The following is a 25,173-nucleotide window of genomic DNA, read 5'->3' on the forward strand; positions in this document are numbered from 1 at the left end:
ACTCCAGAGGGGCTGGAGATAAAATGCTGAGGTAAGACTGGGCCCATATGCTCTGGATTTGCCTTCCTGATAAAGATGATTAATCTCCAGAGTTTGCAGCATGTTCCCTTCAGTGTTACTTGGCTTTGAGGCAGAATCATGTTTTTGATATAATCAGTTTATAGAGTTTGTTTTTAAAGTCTAGTGTTCAGGCTATCAGAGGCTCTATGCCTGTTGGCTTCATAGGCCAAATACCAGAACTAGAGGACAAACTTGTGCATACATGTAGCACTGAAAGACAAGGAAACTTGCTTCTTACTGCCTAACAGTACCTTTTCTCTTTTTCAAAAAAAGGAAAACACATGCAACAAACTGAACTCGCTGTTTAGATGAGTGTTTCTCAACCTGTGGTCTGTATGACTGCTCTATGACACCATTACTTGCCCCACAAAATGATGGTGTTACACTTCTATGCATATAACCAAGGAACTGGGGACCGGGGGAAGGAATTATTGTTCAAAAACTTAGCCAAGTTCTTTCTTGTTTCCGAATGGAAACCATCATGGCAACATTGCCGAAGATTGCCTTTAGTTTCAGTCCTAAAAGTTTGGCCGGCTCTTTGGTTTTAGTAAGGCTGAAGAGAACCTGGAGAGAAATGCTCCTGGTCTTAGTGACAGGTGTGAACCTCCCTGACAAAAGGACTGCAATGGATCCTTGACCAGAACTGCTGGATTCAGAAATCTGAAATTAAGCTTCACCTCCTTCTTGGGAAGTGTAACTATGAAAAGTGAAGCCTACTAGTTTGCTGAACAGACACCTGCAGGGTGGATTAGGTCTTCAGTTTTAAAAACAGCTGCTCTTCTAATTAGTGCCCTGGTCAGTGCAGTGGAAGAACCTCTTCTATTCTGGGGTCTCTCTCTCGCTCTCTCTCTCTCTCTCTCTCTCTCTCTCTCTCTTTTTTTTTTTTTCTTTATAGGCCTGCTTAGTCCTTTGTTCTTGGAAGTTCATCTTTACCCTAGGGTTTAAACCTTAGTGGTCCTACTCATATTCAGATAACTTAACTAGACATTAGCGCTTCTTTCCTTTCATGCCTGGTGACTGTACTTGAATTAGGTGCTCAGCAGTGCCACCGGATAACAGTGATTTCAGTCACTTCCCCAAGTATGGTCAGCTGCCCAATTCCAGCTCTGAAGACTGCATGACAATGGAGGGTGAATCAGCTTATGGGAGAAACAACTACCCGCAGATGGATTATTAGCATTGGGAGAGCTAAACACTTCAGACTTCGCTAATGAGAGCTGTGTCCTACCTGAGGAACAGTAGCAGAGCAGGTGATTTGTCTGTTCCAGGTTAGAGCTTTCTCATGTGGTACCTTGAGTAAATCCCTTTGAGTGATGGTGGTAGTGCAGCAAACAGTTGTGGAGCAGAGGGTAAGGCCGTGCCCATTTGTGTTGTTTTGCTTCACCTTCCCCCCTCCCTTCCCCTCCCTGAACTGCATGGAGGGAGGAGGGCAGGGAGAGCTTCTCCTGCGTGGGAATAAAGGCCACATTTGCAGCTTTGCCTCAGGAGCTCAAAAACCATAAGTCAGGCCTCCAAAACTACATTTGATTTAGAAATAATGAGATGCTTTAGAAAATGAAAATGAACTTGGAGTTCTCTTTCACAGTCTTTGTTTCCAAGCCTTTTGAGTGCACTTGCTTCGTGTTTGCAAGCTTGCTTTCTGCAACAATGATGGTAGAAGTTTTTTTTTTTTTTTCAATGAAAACAAAGATGTTCTTATGCTTGCTGATTGCAGCACCTGGGGCGTAAATTTTCAAATACTGTGACATTTGGAGAGGAGTGGAGGCAGGACACACAAAGCACTCAACTTTTAGCCCCGTTTCCACTGGGTCACCATCCTCTGCAGTTGGAGTCTGAAGGACTGCAAAAGCTGAAGCATAAGGACCCCTTGTTGGTGGTCCTAGTGTCTGTGTTGGCAGCTTACCAGGAGCCCAAGGGATGCTCTTAATTTTCTTTATTCATTAGCATATTTTTAATCAAATGCATCAAACCACAATGTTTCCACACGTCTCTCCCATGGCAGATGAACAAAAATAGGTCAGTGCTCAAACGCACCTTTAACATGCTGCAGTTCTTCAGTTCACTCCTCTACTGCAGTTACAGTTAGAGGACATCAGATGATTTGCCCTCTGCACATTGTGACAACTTCTGTTGAAGAGGCTTCCCTTTTTTTCCTGAAAGAGAAAAGCAACATGGAATGTGTCCATGATGCAGACCGTGTTCCATCCGCTGTCCAGTCGGAGGGCAGGGAGAGCTGCTTCTGTCTCCTCTCCAACTTTGCTTCAAGTTTAGAGCATTTGTTTAATGTTAATTTCCAGTGAATAATCAAGCAGGTGCAATGTCCAGGGCTGAATTCCCTGGCCCTAATGAAGTTTCAAGACTGCTTACACCTAGTTTAATAATAGGCTTTTTACATTCTTGTCACCTGTAACCTACCTTCATATACCTCATGCTGCCAACCCATCTCTAGCCAGGCAAGGAAAATGTTGCAGTGTTGAGATCATGTTCACACTTGCAGCTGAGACGTGTCTTGCCTTGTTTCTTATCTCTGAATTGTTCATAACAAGAGCTAAGTAAAAATTACTCTTCATGTTTTTTACATGAGCTTTCAAAGTTGGTTACACTGTTCTGGGTGGGGTGAATATTGCATCAACACCAAGTTAAAACTTATCTTTTGTTCTTTTTTGGAAAGAGATGGGGATATAGGTTCCAGGGGAATAGTCTTCACCATGAGACAAAAATCTAGTAAAGTCAAAGGTATTTAATAAGTTTGGAGTATTTGAAATGCAAGTCTGTGACAAAGGGATGCATACTTTGTTTGTTTTCTTTCTGTCTTCTTCCTTCTGTCTGTCTGTCTTTCAAGCCTGATGGGACTTTGTGGGCAACGTGTCAGTGGGATCTATCCTGAACATAAAAATGAGAATGGGCTTGCAGCCTGTTCTTACCTCCGGAAAAGCTAAGGAAGCTAAAGGCAAAAAGCTCTCGCAGGATCCTGCCCCTTTCCAAGCAGCCACACCTCTCTCGTAACTCTTTCCTTCTAGGCAGCGCGCTCACCTGTGCGAGGCTGGAGTGAGTGATGCAGGCGAGCTGCTGCCGCTTCCCTGTTCTGCCTGCAGTCTCTCTTTTGCATTAGTCACAGGCTCCTTTGTGGGCTCTTCTTCTTTTGAGAACTAACTGAAGGGGCAAAGGTAGAAAAGGAGCCTTAGTAAGGCTGTTAATTTTGGCGCTCAGAGGAGTTGAGCATTTCCTGCTAGAAAGGCCTTTTTCAGGTGTTTTTGTGCCAGGAGTCCAAAACCAGAAGGTAACTTATAAAGCTTAGAAGTCCATTGCAAGTAGTAGTGTGCTGTGCAGCAAGCTGGCCTGTTCCTCGCACTGTTTCTGTGGCTGTGCGAGTCTGGTAGCGTAAACCAGACCTCTGCTAAATAATGAAACTTCCAGCTGTCTGCTCCATGTGTCTGGGCTGGCCACGGGGGTAAAGCCTCCAAGTGATCATTTTCCCCAAAAGTTCAGGCACTGTTGCTCTGTTATCAAACGGAAGAGTCTTCTGGTGCCTGGCAGGTCTGAGCTGGAGCGCTGCTGAGGGTGGCAGCGGGAGGTGGTGGTCTTGCTCTGGGTCTGTGGCTGCTGTTGAAACCCTCCCTATGTCTTCAGGAGGCAAGGAGGACAGTGACCTGTTTACTCCTTCCTTGCTGCAGGCCTGTGATGGTTCATAGCTGCAGTTCTGTTATGGGCAAATACTCAACTTCTCTCCATTTACTTTTCTATCCATTTAACTGTTCCGTGTCTGCTGTGAGGACTGTCTCCATCAACTGTTATCAATCACTTTGCGTTCAAGGCTTAATACATATAGTTAAATGTTTGTCTTGTCTAAATCCACCCTTGCTTTCATCTGTATTCTTTTTGGTTCTTTAAGAGTTAAACAACTTCAGCCCTAGTACCTAGACAGAAAATCAAAGTTACAGTGCGGCCAATTTTGCTGCAGGCTCAATCCTGCAAGTTTGTATGTGCCCTGTCACTTAGAGGGGGGAGAGGGTCACTTGGCAACACTGAGTAACCTAACTCCTGATCTCTCTGCACCGCCGCCTTTCATGCCCACCCTTTGGGCAGATTTGAATCTGCACCATGTTTATCGCGCTGTGACTTGGATTCTGGGGCCGCTCCATCTGCTACTGCTTTGTGGAATGCTAATACGGCAACTGCAGCGATGTTTTGGTTTGGGGGAATTTGGATTTTTTTCAGCGTTAAGAAAAGAGACATACAAAAGGACTTGGGTACCACTGTGGCGTGTTGCAATGCCCGTTCTCGGCAGCCACAACAAACCCAACCGCTTTGCGTTACGTAGCGACGTTCCCTGTGCCATGCACCACCTCAAAATGGCAGACCCCAAAAGCAAAAGGCTGCTTCGCTGCCTGAGCGAGCGCTGGGGAACGCAGCCTCTTTAAACCTACCTTGCTCAGGGGCTTTGGGTCCCTTCGGCTTCACAATTTAGACTTTCTCTTGGCTTTCTTCCAGGAGCAGAGCGTGGGTCCGCTCTTGCGAGGGAAAGGCAGGGTGGTTGGCAGCGCTACGTTGTTTTGTGTACACTGTGCTCGCAATGCTAGCACAGAACATGGGGAATTTCACGTGGCTTAATGCCCTTCTGCCGCAGGGAGTCTGTACGTCTCCTCTCCCACACAAGCGCGCTTACCAGGTTATGCTCTGTGCCAGGGAGGGGACTGTCACTGCCCTGCCAAAGCTGTTTTAATGCGAATTAGCTGTTTTCAGATTCTTTGGCTAGTAGAGAGACCTAGCCTTGCGTCTCCCAGGAGAACAGGCCACCAACAGAGCCACGGGGTCATGTTCCCTTCACCGCTTCAACTGGAGGCTCGTAGAGCTCCTGTCCTAGCATCACCCCTATAACCTGCTCCTTCTGAGCAGACCTGACTCACCTTGCATGCTTCCTGGGACTCCTGTAAGACAGAGAGGGGGACTGAGCCCAGCTCTTCTTTAATGAGCCATTGGACTACGGACTAAATAAAAGTGTGAATAAGAATAGCCTACTACCATCCCCTCCACCCACCATGAGTTCTTTTAGGAAAAGAGAAGAAAAAAATATGTTTACTGCTGCATGTTTTGGGCACCTGCTCTAGAATGTGGGCAGACTGAAAGCACCTGCTGTACGAGCCTTTTAGGGAAGAAAGTCAGAGAGATGTTCAGTCAGTTGTTGCAAGAGACATAGCTCTGAGAAGGGTGCCGCAGTCTGTACAAGGCTCAGAGGCTTCTGGCCTGCTGCTGCTAAAGCAAGTGGCAGGAACCTGGGTATCTTGAATATCATGGAAATTGCTACTGCCTGATGTTCCTTTGTCTTTTGCTGCAAAGTGATTTTAAAGTATAAAGTCAGTTCATGGGCAGAGATGGTCAGCACCAATTAGAAGCAATGATTTTACAGATTTAAAATTGCACTTGGAGCTAAAATTGCAATTGGAGTTGAATAAGGGAAAGCAGTATCTTCTGTCTCCTTGAGCTTTTTCCTGGTCTATGCACACACTGTGGTTAGTACTGGAAGTAACAGGGAGTGGACATTCGACAAACATTTACCCAAAGCAGGAACTGTGCGTGACAGCCTCGCTTCTCATGAGATTTGTCCAAGTGGTTGACCATCCTCTGGTCAATTTACTTTGTTGCTTCATGAAAATACAGGTAAATAGCATGGAGTCATACTGGTAATATTCAACAAAACGCTTCTCTCTGTTATGCCTGCCATACCATTGGCATCTTTAGTGTCCGTTTAGTGTTAGGGAAAATGTTCTGACCTAAGGAACACCTTAGAAATGCAATGAAGCCCTTAGAAATGCAGTCTGAGCCATCATATCTGATGCTGACTATTTATGTCATTATAGGGAGATTTTTATTTAGGTGGCCCAATGCAAGTAGAGATTGTACTGGGCTTATTCAGTTGTATTTGCTGAGGAAACAGAGGCACATATTGGCATGGACCGTCCCTCCACGCAGTGCAATACGGGGCCAAGCTAGCTCTGAACAACCCTGCTCAGGCTCATGCCACCACATTAGGATAACACTCTGCATGGTTGTATTAGCCCCACTGAGAAGCAGGAGTTTTGCCTTGGTAGAGTCACCTAATAGAGCTGTAGTGCTTCCAGTCTCACAGGAAATGACACTGAGCCGTGTAAACACATCCTTAAAGCTCCCAGGAGACTGAAGGTCCAACATTCACACATTTCCATGGGGGACAGGCACTCTCCATGTGCTTTTGAAGGGCTGGTCCTTGGTGTCTGTTGTATCTTCTGCTCTTCAGCTCTACCCTACTGTGTGCTGTCACTCACCTGTGGAGGGGTGAGGATAATACTTTCCTTTTGTTTTTTGGAGTGTTGGGTTGGGTTTTTTTTGTTTGTTTTTGCACCATAGAGGTACTATGATGCTTTAGTAATTGATTATCTTAAAGCCCCTCTGACCCTGACAGCTGGAAAGAGCTGTGACTGTGCAAAGTGCCATCTATTGCTAATTCTTTATACAGCCATAGCACCTCTTGTCCTGAAGGACCAGACCCCTTGAACTCTGGACCATGACTACCTCCCAGTTCCTCTCAGAAGGCTACAGTAAATGAGGTCTTCTTAGAGAAGTCCAGCTGTGTGATAGCAGCTGCTGCCTTATACTCCTCCAAAGGAAAAATGGGACCTGGTTTGGGGTGTGATGGGGACCCGCTGGCCTCAGGCCTGTGCTTTCTCTGTCTCAGTGCCCTTCGCTGCTCTTGGAGATGTGGTCCTGCAGAAGAGGGCCCCATAGGACATCCAAGAGCCAAATGCAACCTCTGCTGGAGGGAAAGTTTATGCGCGATTCAGAGCAAGTACCACTCTATAATAACCTCCAGTAAAGAGGAGTTGTGTAGAATAAAGCAACTAATGGGGTCTGTGTTGGGATGCTTTAGTACCCATGTTGAAATTTGGCCAAGGAAATGAAGCTCACACCTTTCACTCTTACAGGCAAATAAACCAATATTTCCAAGGGATCTTTCACAACCAGCAATGGTGAGGATTTGTCAGGCATAACATCCAAACTTGAATGCACCTGGCTCCGGTATGGGATCTTTTTTTTTTTTTTTTTAATATTCCATTTTCAGCTGGAAATTACTGATGTGACCAAAGTCCGATTCCCTTCAGCAGTTTCTCCCTTCCTCCCCCCACCTTTTCGCACTCCCTGAGGTCTGACCATCTGGAAATCCTCCTCCACCTCTTCATCATGTGTGAATTTCCACCTAGGGCTGAAAGTGTCACTGTACTAAAGTGTGATGCATTAACACATTGAGGCAGAAAGCAGAGGGGAGTTGGGGATTATAACACTTCATGACCCACTCCACAGTCGCTCTATGATTTAATCATCTTTATCAGCTTGTATCCTTTTCTTTGTATCCTTGTATTTTCCCTGTATCCTTTATTAAAATATTCCCATAGTTAAAAAAAGACCACACAAACAAGTAAGTTGTGGTACATTGTCTTCAGATGAGAATCAACTGAAAAAGGCAAATATCACAAGGAGAACACACCTCATTCACTCAAGCAAGCTGGAGGACATAGACTGCTCTTTCACAATGAAGCCAACTCATTATCTCCATGTCTCCTATTACATATTGCAAACTTGGGATTCTTTCCTGCCAACCCTCGTGCACATGATCTGAGCCACCGTAATTAATAGATATATGCATTTTTTTTTCAAGCATAAGCAGTAATAATGCTATCTTGTACAGAAATGAAACCAAACCCTGCAAAATATGTGCAGTGTTGGTTTATCCTTTCGGCACAGTGGAATGGAAAATTCACTAGTTTGGAAGTCAGTTAGCTGCCTAGCCTTGTCCTAGCTAAATATTGAGGCTTATTATGTTTCAAATAAATATATATATATTTCTTTTGTGGCTTGGTTGCTGTAATCATCTTGGATGTAATAATGTTACTAGCCTCAGGGCTATATTTATTAAGATTTTAATTTAAAATCTTTCTGTCCTTCAGCATTTAAGCAAAGGAAAACCCCATTTGGAGTAGCCAAAAAAAAGGTTCATCCTTTTCTTTTTCATGCGTTCCCCTCCCTTAGGCCCTGTCTCTCATCTTTTAAGCAAAAAAACGAGAACAACACACTTTCCTGTTTTAGCTCTACACCATCCTAATGTTTCAGTACCTGTGCAACTTTGGTAGTCCCAGTGTCTGCTTAATATGATCCATGTGCTCCTGCTCTTGCTGTGTTGCAGTGGTTTGTTTTCTTACTCTCATATAATAGTACCAGTGTATTTCACAGTGATATTTCAACATACTATGATTTATTCTTAATAATGTTGCAGTAAGGACTTAAACCACAGCAACAAATGTTAGGGGTGAGACTCAGAAATGGTGAAGGGCTGTGGAAAAGTTCTAGGGTTATGCCTAATCTTAGAAATATCTTAGGTTCTCCTTATCCTTAGCCCATTTCTGAGGAGATAATGGCAAGGGAAATAACGGAACAAGAAGACCTATTTGTAAATTGGGGGTTGAAAGACTCCCACATTCTTAGAACATCTTTGAGGAACTTCTCAGTAAAACAGACAGCCTGACTCAGTGCTTTTTGAGGTGTTTTGGAAGAAATGGCCCATATTAGCACCCAAGTCAATCCAAGTCACCCAAGCCTGCCATCCATTTCGTTTTAACTCCATAGCATATTCAAGTTTCCCTCACAAGGGGACAGACTGCGGACTTACAAATATTGAGCAGGGCAAAACGCATTTCAGAACATTTTATTAACAAACCCTCTTAATGATTTAGCAGTAGTGGAACATCAGTGATAGGTGGTAACAAAGAAGCCTGCTTGTAGCTAACGTGAACGTAGCATGCATGAAGGCTGAACATACTTGCTAGAGGCCTGCAGTAACAAAATAACATCAGGCCAATGGCTGTAAATCATATGGGCCAGCTCTTCAGCTGGGATAAATTGATAGAGCTTCACAACTGTGGTGGAGTGCTGCTGCTTTACCCCAGGGGAAGAGCCTGCCTGGTGGAAGTGGCTGACTTTGGTGCCGTTGCAATAAGCCATCCCAACCAATAGACACACATTCAGTTCCCTTGCTCTGCTCCCGTCTCCAGCGGCGAGAGCATCAGCAGACTGTATCATGAAAATCTTTAAAAACGCATCCTGAATGTTCCTGTGCAAACAGCCAAACTGCATGGTCGTTTGGGTTTAATATAACAGAAGGCACCTGGAAAACAAACAGAGCAATTTAAGTAGGAAATAGACTTGAAATGACTTTTGCTATACACGCATGGCTGGCAGCGGTAAGGCCGTGCTGTTCACAGCAATCTCTGTGGGTGACGAGGAACAATTCCTGTACACTACTTCCTCCCTACTTGATTTCAAAGCAACTTATCCTCAACTTACAGCTAGTGAAAATGGAGTACAGAGAATGAAATTCAGGCCTGGGCACAGGTCATCTGGTCACAGCCTGGCCTGGTAATAGGTGCACACACTTCCTCCAAACTGTGCTTGTAGAGAAGAGAATGCGGCTTCTGTTCAACTACTTATCAAATGCTACTGTTTGTCCACCGTGAGATGACTCGAACTTCTGTAACCCATATTCCTCATGGCACTGCAAAGATGCCAGCCATTTTTTGCCTCTGAGCTCTGTTTAAAACCGGAGGGAAAGCTCTCCACCTTGTCCTCACTCCCTGAAATCACTGATTTTCGCAGGAAAAAGCTTAGGAAAAGCTAATTTTAACACTGCTCCATCTCAGTGTTCATTTTCCTGATCTTTTACATGTATACTGCTGGATGAAAGGATGCAATACACCAGGCAACTTTTAAATGCATTGCCTCCGTACATAGTGTTCAAATTACAGGCAGTCATGTTTTAACTATCTTGTTTACCACTTAAATGCAGATTTTCTTTTTATTCACTTTGCTAGTTTGCAAAGCTTTTGGTGTGAACTTACACAAACATGAAAATCATGTTCTTTAACAGTACGTTAAAAGTGCTTATATGTTAAAAGTGTTCACCACAAAGCAGACACTGCTTTGTTGGGCAACCAGTACAGCTTTTTCATGTTGTCTGTGTGTCCTCACCCGCCCCAACCTATTTAGGTCAATACAAGCAACTTCAGTGGAAGTCACCGCCTGGTTATAGGACTACTGCTTTGGACTGCAGAGGACAGACTGTACAAAGAGAGCAAGAGCAAGTGTGGGCCCTCAACTCGAACAGGAGAACCCTGAGCAGTGGCTACCTTTTGAATATCATGCAGGGTATCCACCTGAGTCCTTCTCCTGTAGGAACTGAAGCAGATCCCTGAACTTAGTCCCTTTGCCAAAGGGTGCACTGTGTTGTGCAGAGACCTCACTGAGATAAGGTACCTGACTGCATCACTCACAGCGCACGGGATCCACCTGCATTTTGTTTCCCACAGTGAGCGTGGGAGCTTGGATTCAAACCTTCCCAGAGAGCGAAGGGGTTGCTGAAGAGGACCGGTGGCTGTCTGTCGGCCAACGTGATACCCATGAGGCACCATCAGGTAGCTGAGCTGAGAGAGCGGGACTACAGCTGCCTTAAAGTGTGTGCAGCAGGAAGGGGAGACACAGGCTGTGAGTATACCCCTGAACTCTTATACCCTTGCCTCCCCCATGTACTATTCCTGCCTGACACTTGTGCAAGGAGCTGGGATTCAATAGTTGTTCTTCAAAACCTGCTGAGGGCTCTAAACCCACCCCCCACTTGACATTTTTCCTTGCCTCATCTTCTAGACTCTCGTTGTACCTACTTTACAGAAAAAGTTCCCTTTTGGTCCCTTTCTGGTTGATATACCCTTTTCTCCAAGTAGTGTTCAGAGTAGGACCCTGTTTTCAGAAAAAACAGATCTATTAACAGTTTTCTGTAGCACAGTCCAGGAGCAAAGGAGCCAAATTAACCTCTTACTGTTTTCTCATGAGTTGAGTCTACCCTTGCCAGTTCAGAAAATGTCCAGGTCATTCAGAATGGCATTTGCCTGCAAGATTGTCAATAGGACTTTTCCTACTACAGAATTAAGGTGCTCTTGAAACAACCACTGTTTTTTGCAGTTGTTTTTTAAGTATTTGCGTAGTAAGGAATCAGTTTGATTATGGATACATAATTTCATCTGAAGTGCAAGAATGGCATGAATAAAAATTCCAGATAGAGTACAGAATCCCTAGCCTGCCCCTGCAACTGTCCATTTCTGTTTCTCTGTCTTTAAAGTGAGATAATAACGGCTACCTTTGTAAAAAGCTCTTTCAGCTACAGGGCAGAAGTGTATACTTCAAGGTCTAGCCTTGAAACTTCTGTGGGATAGCAGTGCTGTTCTGAAGTGCCATTTAAAACAGATTGCATTCCACTACTTGCAAAAATCCACCATGTAAATGCAGCTATATGAGCAAAAAAAAAAGTGCTTTTGCCAGTATAGCCTATTTTATTTGGGAAATGCTTGCAGAAAAAGATGCTTGTGCTAGTAGAACTTGCATTTGCCGGTATCGAAGGGGGAAGCATTTGTAGTGCAAACCAGGCCTCTTATATATGAAGCTTTATTCAGTGCAGCCATCAGTACAGCGAAGAAAAGGGATTAGTAAGGTTGCCTAACAGATAGAGCCATGGCGTAAAAGGTGCTTTAGGAATATGCGGGGGGCCAGATCCTCAGCTCGGGTACATTGTTATAGTTCCACTGAGGGCATGATGAAAATAGAGATTAGTGAGGGAGCCGGCTTGTGCCGTTGCTGCTCTGTTCAGTTTTTAGAACTTCCTACTGACTCAGAAAGGTGAAGAGCCGCACTGAATGGCCTCTGTGAAAGTGTGACTTCTGCATCTGCCGCCTCCTGAGAAAAATGTGCATAAGCAAATATCTAGGTTATAGGGAAGAGTTGTAGCAGTTTGATGGCTCAGAAACCCGCCGACTTACACTGGCTGAGGATCTAAGTTCATAATGATTTCATTATACTAGTAGCTTTAATAAGCATCAGATTCCAGTCACGAGACTTGATGTTTCTACAGAAAATACCCTCCAATATTGCACCTTCTCACAGCAGGGCTTCCTAGCGAAATGTATGCTTGCCCATTAAGCACAAATCCCAGCCATTTCCTTCCCAGTCTTCCCCTGCATTTAATGTATGGAAAAGCATGACCCTGAATCAGATGAATAGCAGCCGGTTTGAGAAGGTGTGTGTGAAAATGTATCCTCACGCAGATGAGCTCAGAACAAATAGAATAAAGGGGAGGAGGGGAGGAGAGCAGAGCGGGGGGAGTGTGAAGCTACCATATCCCTGATAATTCAGCTACTATGTGTAAGCAACAAGTTTATGCCCAAGGGAAAGATCTGCAAGCTGAGGAGAACTTAAAATTAACAGAGCCTTATGACTCAATCAATAGGCCATGCTCTCCGAGCAAGATTAGAAATCAAATGGCACATTTCTTTCTATTAACCCTGTTTGCTCTCCCTGTAGGGTTTTCTGCCTGAAAGCATCTAAGGTTTGATTAAGTGCTCCTCGAGGAGGAAAGCCAGAGAAAGACCATTGTTTGAGGGCTGCCTTCAGAATTCTGTGTTGGACAGACTTTAAATAACAATAGTGTTTATTGGCATATTAGTTTGTTAGTAATTGCTATATAAGATAAGCCTCCCCATATTTGAATATGCAAAAAGTCCTTGGCTAACTAACTAAAAAAAAAAAAGCCTGAACATGCCGTGCAGCGACTATCAGGGACAATTAAAAACTACTGTATTTAAAAAAGGAAATCTCTACCCTGCTCAGAAATACCTTCCCAGTTTCATTATCTCCACTGAAGACACGGTTTTTGCCTCTTTGGCATTTCATTTTCACTGGGGCAAGGAAAGTGGTTGTTTTCAAAGGGAGAAGGACTGTGTTTGCACCTATTTCTTGTTTGACAGTGACCTCTACGAACCAGTCATCACTGCTCTGCCTGTTGTTTTCTTGTTAGCTCTTTGCTGTCAAATTAATTACTGTGAAGTACTAAGCTTGTTGCATTCATGTGCTCCTATTAGCTTACAGGATGTCAGAGTGATTGGATTTTTAGCATTATTTCTTTTTTTACATTCCAGGCTTTCCATTCAAAACCTGTTAATGGCAGGGAGGAAATACTGTATCTAATTCTGATCTCACATCAGGGTAGCTCTGGTGAGACTGGGGATTTACTTTCGATTTACAGTGCTGTATATGAAATTAGATTGTGTTTGTATTAAAACCAACATGAACAATCAGATTGAGATTGTAATGTGATTTTGAACAACAGCATTAAATGTTTGTCTTCACTTTTGCAGTACAGAACGAGAAAGAGAAAAACAATATGATCACATGGAATAGCATTTGTCCCCTAGATGCTTAAATCACAATAAGAATCTGATCCTCCAGCCGAGTCTCTTTATGCTCGTCTTGCTTGTATTAGTGACAACTAACAGAGCTCACCACTACATGTGTGTGCAGTTGAGAGATACGTAAGTTTTATTCTTCTTTTAAAAACTGAAATGCGTAGCAAAAGTTTGAGGGGCTTCCTTGGTGTCGTGCAGAAAATGTGTGTGTCCTGGTTCTGCCCCTTGAAAACCAGGATTCGGCGCAGTGAAAACAAGATGAAGTTTTTGAGATTTGTTTTCATTCCGTAAACTAGATGTTTGTTTGTTGCAAAACCGCACGTAATTAGAAGGGCAGCTCGGTGGTCCGAGCGCACACCCGGGCTGCAGGAGGCTCAGTCCAAAGCTGCCCTTTTGCTTAACTCAGCGCGCAGATCTCGGCGGGCATCTCCCATTTTCTCGGCGAGCCTCCGGGCCGGGAGGCCGGCTCTCCCTCCGCCTCGGAGGAGCGGGGAGCCCGACCCGGCCCCGCAAAGCGCCGCCCGGCAGCGCGGCCGCTGCGCCCGGGACCCGCAGCGCAGGGCCGCTCCCGGGGGCGCCCGGCTCCGCGCTTGCCCCCGCCCTCGCCCTTCGCCGCACCGCGGCAGAGCCGCGGCCCCTGCTCAGCCTCCGCGGCCGCGCACCGCACCGCACCGCGGCGCCGGGCCGCTTCGCCGCCGCCGGCTCCCAGCGCGGCCCAGAGGGGGCGCCCTGCGCCCAGGCTTCCCCGGCGGCGGCAGGGCCGCGGGGCAGCGCGCAGCGGCCGCGGCCGCGCCGGGCGAAGGGGCAGCGCGGCGCTGCGCGGCGCGGCCCGGCCGCGGGGGCCGCCCGGCCCGGCGGGCCTGCGCGGTGCTGGCGGCGCCAGGACGCCGTGCCGCGGAGCGGAGCGGCGCGCAGCGCGGCTCGCTGCGGCGCCCGCGGAGCGGCTCCGGCGGGGGGCGGGCGGGCTCCCGCCGTCCCGCCCGGGGCCTCTGCTGGCCTCGCTGCGCGGGCGGACCGCAGCCCCCCCGCCTTGCGCCCCACGGCCGGGGCTGCCCCGCGGAGCGGCGCGAGGAAAACCCGCGACGTTCCCGTTATCTCCGCTCCGGGCGGCCCCGGCGGCGGCCTCCCCGCGGACCCCCCGCCGGGCTCCGCGCCCCTCCTGCCCCGCGGAAAACACAGTCCCCGGCACCCGCCCCGACTACCCGGCCCGCTCAAACAAACAAACAAAAACCCGCCCCGTCGCAAAGCCAACCCGACGGGAAACTTTCTAATGACTTCTTCTTTCAAGCGCTTAAAAGGCCGGGCGCGCCGCGGGCTGCAGCCCTCTCCGGCCGGGCAGCGCGGCCGCGGCGGCCGCGGTCCGTGCGCGCTGCGCTGCGCGCTGCGCGGTGCCGGGCCGCGGCCGCAGCGCTGTGCGGTGGGTGTGTTTGAGGGACCGCGAGGGAGGGAGGGAGGGGACGGGGGGAGTTAAAGAAACAGTATAGTTAATATTTCCACATCAGGAAGTTACTGTAATAGCCCAGGGGGCAAAAGACTTAACTTAATCTCCTAAATAGTGAGCAACCCATGGCGTCTCTGTTATAGGTTGGAGTTCCCACGTGGTTTTAACTCCTGTATAAAAGTTTCAGTAGAAAGTGCCACAATGTCGTGATTTTGCAGGGGGGGAAAATTAGCAGGAGGAGATCAGAGGAAGATAAGCGAGGAGCAAGCCGCTTCCCCGAGACCTTCCACTGCGGATCCGAGAGGCAACATCAGACGCGTTAAAACAAAACAAAACAAAACAACACAAAACAAAACACAGCGTTCAAGCCAGCACAAGGCGAGCGAAAGATCAAAAAGACGCGGAGAGAGAGAGAGAGAGACAGATTAACTGGAGCAGCAGCAACAACAACAACAACAACAAAAATCACACCTAATAATCATAATAATAATAAAACCCAAACCACCAACAAGGGAGATTTTGTTTAAAAAGAGCGAGCGAGGCAGCGAGCAGAAGAGCTGGTCTGACCGAGTGGATCCGTGCAGCTACTCCTGGGATCGCCGGGACCGCGCCGACTCCGCGCTCCGCGGCCGCGCAGCGTGCGGAGCCGCTGCCCGCGGCGGCGCCGCGCCCGGGACCCCGCCGCAGCCTCCGCGCCGGACTCCGGACCTCCGCGCTGCTTTCCAAATAAAGCGTATCTCTAATAATACCCTGGGGGAGGCAGGGAGGGGGCGAGAAGGCTCGCGCCCGTGGATCTGCTGGCCGTATACCTGCTCCCCGCTACCTCCTCCCAAATTATGCTCCAGGTCAACTCCGATCGCACGCCAAGAAGCAGCAGGCGCTGAGGGGAAACTACCGAGCCGCAGAGGAGCGGAGCCGACCTGCACCCACGGCCTGCGGATTGTTGTCTTGCGGGGGCGGAGTGGGCGGGGGGGCACAAGCGGCATTTCTCCCCCCCCCGGCTATAAATTGGATTGTGTATAAATCTGCTTCGTTTGTCTCCCCGAGCCCCCTCCATGACGCCGGACTGAGGAGCGGCTCTCGGCGGCCCGCCCGGACCCCGGCGACGCGAGCGATGCGGCAGCAGCGGCGGCGCTCGGGGATGCCCGCGTGAAGCGGCGCGGGGCTCCCGGGGCAGCGCGGCGGCGCCTCCTCCCTCCCCGCCGGCCCGGCTCCCCTCGCCGCCCGCGGCTCCCCCGCCCTTCCGCGGGCGCTGCAGCCACCCCCTCACCTGCTGCCGGCCCCCCCCCGCGGAGCCGCGCTCGCCGTGCGCGCCAGCCCGCCGCCCCCCGGCTCAGCCCGCGGTGCCTGCGCGGCAGCTCCCCCGGCGGCGCGGGCAGCTCCCCGGCGGCGCGCACCGCACCGCTCCGCCGGCCGCCCCCTTCCCTTCCCTTCCCTTCCCTTCCCTTTCCTTCCCTTCCCTTCCCTTCCCTCCCCTCCCCTCCCCTCCCGCCGCGGAGCGGAGCGGAGCGGCTGCGGCCCCCCGGCTTGGCTGCCACCGCCCCCTCCGCGCCGCGGAGCGCACGGAGCGGCGCTGCCTGCAGACGGGCTCCCTGCGGCGCGTCGCGGCGGCCCCCAGCTCGGCCCCCCGCTCCGCCGCCATGGACGGGGCGGCTCGCCGGGGGGTGCTGGCCGCGCTGCTGGCCTGCGGGCTGCTGCTGCTGGGCGCCGCGGCCACCCCGACCCCGCCGGCGCCCGCCGGCGGCTCCCCGCAGGACACATGCACCTCCTGCGGCTTCCGGCGGCCCGAGGAGCCGGGCAAGGTGGACGGGGATTTCCTGGAGGCGGTGAAGAGGCACATCCTGAGCCGGCTGCAGATGCGGGACCGGCCCAACATCACGCACGCCGTGCCCAAGGCGGCCATGGTCACGGCCCTGCGCAAGCTGCACGCCGGCAAGGTGCGGGAGGACGGCCGCGTGGAGATCCCCAGCCTGGACGGGCAGGCGAGCGCCGGGCCCCCGGCCCACGACCCCGTCTCCGAGATCATCAGCTTCGCCGAGACAGGTGGGCGCCGCCCTGCCCCGCTCCCCTGCCCCTCTCGCCTGTCCCCCGCCTGTCCTGCCAGTCCCCCTGCCCGTCCTGCCTGTCCTCTGTCTGCCCTGCCTCTGCCCTGCCTGTCCCCCCGACCGTCCTCCTGCCCGACCCTTGGCCGTCACCCTGCCTGACCCCTGCCTGCCTTGCCTGTCTCCTTTCCTTTCCCTGTCCATCGTCCTGCCGACCCTGCCTGCGAACCCTGCCTGCGAACACTGCCTGTCGCCCTGCCCGACCTCTGGCCGTTCCCCTGCGCGTCCTCGCCTGTTCCTGCTGCCTGTCCCCCTGCCCGCTATGGGCACCTGGCTGCTGGGCTCGTCTGGGTGTCCCCCACCTCTCCTGCTCTCCCTTCTGCCCTGCACCCCCTCACCGTGGCCCTGCCTGCCCCTTTCCGTCTTCTCCGTGTGTGCCCCTGTGCCCGGCTGCACCCTGCAACTCCTGCCGTCACCCGGCCTCCTTGCCCCTGCCTTCCCCCCCGCAACCCTGCCGGCTGCATACACTGCTTGCCTTCGGGCCCTGTGCGTCCCACTGTCCCTCCTCCGCCTGTCCCACTCCATCTCCTGCATCCCTCGCCTCGTCTGTCTGCCCTGCATGTTCATCTGGTTCCTTGCATGCATCCGTCTGTTGAGACTTTCCTGTGCCTTTCCTCCCTTTCCGTTCGTTTCCCATTTATTTAGCTTTTGTTCGCAGTGGTGGCCTTGCCTGTCTGTCCACTGTGTGCAGCTTCCTACCCACGACGTGTCTATCCCCTCTCTGTCCATCCATTTACAAACTGTGCCATCCATCCCTCCGCAGTATCGGCCATCTCTATCCGATCTGGCCATTGCAGTTATATGTCAACTGGATCCCTTCAGCCCAGCTTCCCATCCGTTTATGCAGCAACCGCTGTGTCTGTGAACTTTGCACATCTGGCCGTAACGCCATCACTCTGCAAATTCGCTCTCTCCTGTCTGTCTGCCCATCTCCTTTCCTTCAGCAGTCTACCACTCAGTTCATTTCTTTCTCTGTCTGTCTTCCTGTGGCATCTATATATCATTTGTCCACAAAATAATCTCTCTCTATTCTGTATACTGCCCACTCATCTTCTTTATCTACCCTCCCACCCAAAGCACGTACATTTACAGTATCTATGGGATCTGTTGCATTATACATATGCTTGTTATATTCACATACAAAATTTATGGGCACACGTTCTTGTACAACACAAGTAACGTGTATTGGTGCAACAACACTGTACTGTTCTTTTTCTGTCGCTGTCATCACTGTTTATAAAGAAGTTATGTATTTACTAACGTACGGAAGGTTTTCTGAGCATGCATTTTTGGTTTTATTATGCTTTAATAGGCCGTTGTTACAAGCTCTGTGGTAGGCTTGCAGTTCCATTTGGTATTCAATTAATTGCTTGCTTTTGTAACACTTCCAAATCTACTTTATGTAAAACATAGACAGACACAGTGAAAATTTTTGTCCCTGAAATATTACAAGGTACCAAATGGGCCCTGGAGGCATATTTGAACGGCATCTAGAGTAACAAATGAGGACACTGACTACGCAAAAAATCCCATTCAGAGGTTGACAAAAATAATAAAGATTCTTAGGAAAACAAAAGGAAGAACGATCTACGTTTGGCTCTGTACAGAAAGAAGTCAAACAGATAAGGGCAGATGAGAAAATGCCTTTCCTGCAATAATTTTAAGTAGCGATCGGGAGGGTTCGATTCAAGCACCAGAATTACAGCCTCCCTTGGAAAGGCCAGCTTGCACATTTATCACCTACGCCAAATTTAGTTAGGACTTTTAGTACAAAATTCCAGCAAGGACACCGGTATTTCTGAAACGTTTCATGCAGCAGACTCTTTTGTTTACAAATAATGGATTATGTCAGACATTTGGTGACATTTGGTTTACTGTGATAATTTCACTCATTTAATTCTGGTGTTACTGAAAAGTATATTGAGAACAGCCAGTAACGATATTATGATGACAGCAACTGCTTCATTTGATTGCCTCGTATGTGAGTTTATCTTTACAGGGGAAAATGCAAAGGTTGAAATTATTAATAGCAGTTACTCTATCAGGCTAAGTGGGGGATAGCTTAATCTGTTGAACAAGTAGGCTCGTTATTGAATGCTTTTTCCCTCGATCTTGCGAATCCTCTCTGTTAAACTGAGACAAGAATATGTGAAAACTGAAACAAAATCCGTAGTTTGGCATTGACGTTTCAGTGGTTACTAAAGAGACTTTTCCTGTGAAAATCAGTGTATATCTGAAAGTTAAAACTATTCTTAAACTGACAAGATAGGAAAGTACAAATGCTGGTCTTTTCAAGGTACTGTTGTAACGTCTTTAAAGCTATCTGACTGGAAAAATCCAGTATTCTGGAGAGCCTTTACTGGTTTCTGTAGATCTGACACATTCAACTATAGCCCGATTATGAACGTTACTGTGGGAAGTCCCTTTTCAATTCATTTCTATTACAAATTCTGGATATCTGATTCAGTGCATGCCTTCTGGCTGATACAGTCTTTTAGCTTTTTTGATCAGCTGCGTTCTAGGGTTGTTTCTGAATCCAGAATTGCACAAAAGATACATTTTCTTTTTGACTTAATCTTGCTGATCTCTCCTTATCTTGCAGACGATCTGGCCTCATCTAGAGTCCGCCTCTATTTCTTCATCTCGAATGAAGGGAACCAGAACTTGTTTGTCGTTCAAGCCAGCCTGTGGCTTTACTTGAAGCTGCTTCCATATGTCTTAGAGAAAGGCAGCAGGCGAAAAGTAAGAGTCAAAGTCTATTTCCAAGACCCGGACACTAGCAACAAGTGGAATGTGGTTGAAAAGAAAGTTGATCTCAAAAGAAGTGGTTGGCACACTTTTCCCATGACAGAGGCGATCCAGGCTCTGTTTGAGAAAGGAGAAAGGAGACTGAACTTGGATGTTCAATGTGAGGGCTGTGAAGAGTATTCAGTGCTGCCAATTTATGTGGACCCCGGGGAGGAATCCCACCGGCCTTTTTTAGTGGTGCAAGCCCGTTTAGCTGATAACAAACACAGGATCCGGAAAAGAGGTCTGGAGTGTGATGGCAGGACCAATCTATGTTGCAGGCAACAGTTTTACATTGACTTTAGACTCATTGGGTGGAATGACTGGATCATAGCACCATCAGGTTACTATGGGAATTACTGTGAAGGGAGCTGCCCGGCCTACTTGGCGGGAGTCCCAGGGTCAGCTTCCTCTTTTCACACCGCGGTAGTGAATCAGTACCGAATGCGGGGGCTGAACCCGGGCACCGTGAACTCCTGTTGCATTCCAACCAAACTTAGCACAATGTCAATGCTGTACTTTGATGATGAATACAACATTGTGAAAAGGGACGTTCCCAATATGATTGTGGAAGAATGTGGTTGTGCTTGATTTAAGGTGTGTTTTTTGGGGGGGAGAGAGAGAGAACATTCCCGTACTAGATGGTATTGGAGGAAGTTTCACTGTGTATCCAGGCATCAGTGTTGAAAAGTCACTGTGGAAAAGTTTGACTAAAAAAAAATAATCATTTCACTTTGGTGTCAGGACAGTGGCAGTTTGTGGATCTTGGACACTTATATATTCTACCACTTATAAGTTAACGCTATGAAATATCTTAAAGACACACACACACACACACACACACACAACGTGTGCGCGCACGCACATAGACAAACACGCGCTCATACACACACAGACACAGACACACACACACACAAGGCAGCTTGAAAAAGGGATGTAAGTAAGAGGAAGTCAGTGACCAGTGACAATGTAACTAAATGCCTGCCAGTACAAGTGAATGGCTCAGCAGCTGTTTCCCCACCTGCGAGCAAAGTCAGACCGAAATGAGCTCCCTTTGCTCAGGCAAAAGCACAAACTAAGAGAACACAAAATACTCTTGCACGCAGGTGTCAAAATGACCAAACTGAGAAGTAAAATTTAAAAAAAAAAGGCAAGAAAAAGAAGACTGTCACCTCTTAGGTCTAATGGGAAGCTGCAGAACACCTGCCTTTGTAGGTGATCACTTCCTCTTAATTTAAATTTATCTAAATATAAACATCACAGATACCCGCATCTTCAGACCGCACTTCCAGTAAGGAATCATGTGATAACACCAGAGAGAGCGAGAGAGAGAGAGAGAGAGGAAAGGAGACAGATACATAAGCAACTGCTGTATTTCTAACGTCAGACTGTTACGAAGTCACGAGCTGGGCTGGCATTATTTGATGCTTTAACTGACCACTAGAAATCCGTGGATGGCTGTACCTGTTGTGTCTCGGAAAAGGGGATTTGATATCATATCTGGACTGTGTTGACCGTTAGCATCTCTCACTGTTCTAAGAACAAAAAATCAAAGTTGCAATCTGTGTTCTTCAACAGGGGACTCAGCAAGGACACGTCACGTGGGGAAAAACAAACAAACAAACGCTACCACGACTAAACCAATGAACCCTAAAGAGGAGTGACAGTAATTCAGTGGAGACATTCTGAAAAATGCAGTGCATTTAATAACAGGCGAGGAACATTTTAACGAGTCTTGGAAAGGAGCAGAGAGGAGAGTGCTTTCAATTTCCTTACCAGGAGGTGTCAAGGATGGCCATAAAGATCAGAAAATAATGATACAGCATAGCACTTGCAAACTGCTTGAATGCACGTATAATAGCACTTGCAAATTTCAATGCCTTGAAAAGTGGTACTTGATAGTGCACTTATCTTTGCTCACTATCTAGGTAAACAGGTGCCGCATGAGCTATGCAATTTAAAGTGTTGACCCATACTAGACAAAACTGGACTTATGATATGACTTTTTTATATTTTTTTATACTTGAAATTAAATCTTTTGCTTCTTTTTTAAAGCGAATGATTGCTTTTAATGTTTGCACTGATTTAGTTGCATGATTAGTCAAAAAACTGCCATTTGAAAAAAATGTTATTTTTATAGCAGCAAAAAATGAATACAGTTAAATGTATTATACATAAATTTTGGAACCAAAGAGGCCAACATATTAGTTATAATTTTTATGAGATGGCAAAGCCATCATATATCATGTAGTCATACTGAGCAATCCTTCACGAGGCCTACCAATTATTTCAGGGTACAAAATGGATTCTGTTTGTTCTATTCAGTGTCTTTTCTATACCATACGCACATGGAACGTAGAGTGAAAAAATGACTGTTGTAGAATACATTACAATATGTGCATCCTTTAAATCCAATTTTTATGTTTATTTAATAAAGTTCCTTTTAGGTTCTGTTCCATAATAATTTAAACCAAACAATTTTCACTTAGATTTGCTGTTGAAGTATTTTACATTTGTGTACAGTTTAAATAAATAAAAAAAAAGACTGAAAACTGGGTGTGCTTTTTTTGCAGTGTGTAACATCTGGAGAAACTTGGTTACTTTCCGCACCGAGTGTGGGTGCAGATGGTGAACTGTCGCATTAGACTGTATTCATATTAGTCATTGCAGAAAGCCTTGTCTCAGAGTTCAGCTGTTGTGCTCTGCTTTTTTTCTTTTCTTTTTTTTTTTTTTGCCATCTATATATGTAAGCATCTGCTTATTTGTATCTGCGTCAGTTAAGGGTCTCTCAAGCTCAGCTGTTTAACACCAGGGGAACCTAAAAGGAGATATGGAAGAGTGTTCCGCATACCTATCAGTAATTTAGAGTAAGTTCCTGGTTCACCTGCTATGGAAGAATGTAACTTGTTGTCTAGATCATTCCCTAATCTGTTAGAAGAGATAAAAAATCATGTAGAAAGTACTTCCAGGAAAAACACGTCAAAACTCATTCTGATGAACATTTATTTTTAAATTAACTGGCACCAGGGAGATATTTTTGCGTAAAAATATGTCCTCTTTACTAATTGAAAAATAAGAATTTGAACAAATGCTCATAGAAATTCTTGTCAGCTATACATATATTTCTATACTGATTTCATTGCTCTTCACAGATAAATTCTTCCTCCTGGAGGTTTGACCACGTGCAATTGAAGCTGACAGAAGGACTTCTGTTGACCTAGCAAACTTCAGGCCTGACCCTGAGACCTGGAAAGTGTTGAAAAAGCAAGTTGATAGAACTGATGATGGGTTCTAGCTACAATTCAAATTCAAGTATAACTCTGCCCACACCCCCCCTTAAATCCAGACATTTGGATTAAAGGGCTTTGTTTCAGGAAACCTCTAGACATAATTTGTTGCAGCTGTGTCAAGAACCTGCAGCTCAGAACTTTGTCCCAGACCAAATTTTTTGGAATATTTTATAGCTTTCTTGCCACCTCTAACCACACATATATTGTCAAATCCACTGCTCACCATTCCTATTCCATTTCCTGGCAGATTTCTCTCCTATCTTTATTCCCTTGGTCAGCCCTCCTTCCTCAGCAAGGTGGTGCAGTGTCATGGCTACCAGATGGTTCAACCTTGTTATCAGTGAGTTCAATAAATTCCCTTTGAAATCAGTGGCAAATACGCCTGCCTTCAGTCTGAAGGTGTGTTCGACATAATGTGACCCAGTCTTTATAAATGAGAATGGGCTACATTCTTAAAAAATGGGTATTTAGAAGCCTCTTCAGTTGAAATCCAAGGCCCTGGAAGTTGGGCCTGGTTAGATTTTGTTCCTAATTGAGAGCAGTTGGTTTCTGGGGTCAAATCCAAGCCCCATGCCAGGCATTAGGACTCTTGTATTCTCCCATGGAGAGAGCAAGATGTCTTGGAGAGGAGCTTAAATGCGGGGCCCTGGTGAGCAGAGGGCTGCCCACCACTGAAAGGCTGTGAGAGGGGAGCCAGGAGTAGAGGCAGCAATGCTCCTGCATCCCCCCTGCAAACCCACAACCAGCTGGGGATCCTGAGCACTTTCAAAGAGTTCAGCAAAAAACACTTCTTTTCTTGGTAGAAAATGGTGCAGCTGTTCCTCCTTTTCGTTAGTGATAAAATAATCATGCTCAGCACAAGTGATTGCAGCCTTGCTGCAGAATGGACCCAATGGACAGTGTGAGCTGACTGGGGAAGGGAAGAGGGACCTGGATAACCCATCTGGCTCATTTTGGGGGAAAAAGATGCACGATGTATCACTTGGGTGCAGAGAAATGGCCAAGAAGCAGCTAATGTGTCCTTCCCTTTCATTATGGTAAATTTGTGCCTGTGAGGCTTAGCTCCCCAAGAAAATTCAAGCTTAAACCTCCCTTAAAGCTAGAGATTTTTCTGGGAGGGGTTCGGGGGTAGGAAAGAGGGGCACTTCTCACAGCTTTCTTCCCCTGCCTTCCCTGCTGTGCCAGTTGACCCTATGACTCTGAAGTTCACAGGGCAGAAATACAAAATGCAAAGAAGAGCATCACCTGGGGACAGGAAGATCTGGATTGAGGTTCCCAGATCCTCTTCTTTTATATGAAACAGTGCCTGGAAAAGAGATGAGCAGAACATGCTCTGAGCTCTCTGAGGCGTGGAATTGTTTGCTGGTTTGAACATGCTGCTGAAAGCCAAGTACTCCTGAGGTCTGGTGCTGGTAACAACCTGTCATACAGATTTCTAAGGCTAAAATAAAATAAAATTGAAAAGCTATTTAATTTGGAGGGCCCAATTTGGGCTTGATTTCTCAGAGATGTGACAAGGCTACCGTTCTTGCTAGTTTTTTTGCAGGGGGAAGGCTGCAGGAACTCCACTTTTGCAACCTCTACCTCCTACGTATCTGAAATCAGGCAAACTGAAAAATGAGATGCCCAAACTCGACGGTTGCTTTTTGAAAAATTTGGTCTGTATTTTTCTGTCTCTCATTCCCATCTTTATAAAGCTGAGAGTCCAGTTTCATTGCCTTACACTAGACTAGGTACTGTATTTAAAATACAGTCTGGGTCAGGTCCAGACCCCCCCCCCCCGAGGTTAAATGTCTCTTGGGGGCCTCTGACAGGTTTTGAATTTGGTCCTGTAAATGCTAAATCATTATATTCTTTCACCGGGATAGACTGAAGCTCTGGAGCTAGAAATTCTTCGTCCTTTAAAATATTCTAGCACAAGCAAAAACCATGTCCCTGTGCCTGGAACTCCCACTGGTGTTAATGAGGACTGTGTGAAAGGAGTGACTGTCACGATGTGGTGCAACAGAGCACATGGTGGATTAACTCTGCATACATCATGTATTTCCACACATAATAGACACCTGCTCCAAAATTGCCAGGTCTCACCTGCTTTGATTTGTTACTTGTGCGAGATGAAGTCAGCAACCGAAATTAGTTATTGCATTCCCCCTGCCATGGGATAAGAGGGAAACCCCTAA

The 25,173-nt window shown here is 47.3% G+C and overlaps 1 protein-coding gene across 1 annotated transcript; it reads left to right on the forward strand.

Moving 5' to 3' along the window:
- The first annotated feature begins 16,454 nt into the window (after positions 1-16,454).
- On the forward strand, positions 16,455-20,572 carry INHBB (inhibin subunit beta B). Its single transcript, XM_067298579.1, has 2 exons — positions 16,455-16,857; positions 19,519-20,572. The coding sequence occupies exons 1-2, from the start codon at positions 16,455-16,457 to the stop codon at positions 20,292-20,294; spliced, it is 1,179 nt and encodes a 392-aa protein (XP_067154680.1). The 3' UTR covers positions 20,295-20,572.
- The last annotated feature ends 4,601 nt before the right edge of the window (positions 20,573-25,173 follow it).

This window comes from Apteryx mantelli, chromosome 6 (assembly GCF_036417845.1).
Source record: "Apteryx mantelli isolate bAptMan1 chromosome 6, bAptMan1.hap1, whole genome shotgun sequence".
Taxonomy (NCBI): Eukaryota; Metazoa; Chordata; class Aves; order Apterygiformes; family Apterygidae; genus Apteryx; species Apteryx mantelli.

What these genes read in the sequence shown, in the direction of transcription:
- INHBB (XM_067298579.1), top strand. Translation starts at nt 16,455, where the DNA reads ATGGACGGGGCGGCTCGCCGGGGGGTGCTGGCCGCGCTGCTGGCCTGC. An exon ending in CATCAGCTTCGCCGAGACAG is followed by an intron (nt 16,858 to 19,518) that starts GTGGGCGCCGCC and finishes CTTATCTTGCAG; the next exon opens with ACGATCTGGCCTCATCTAGA.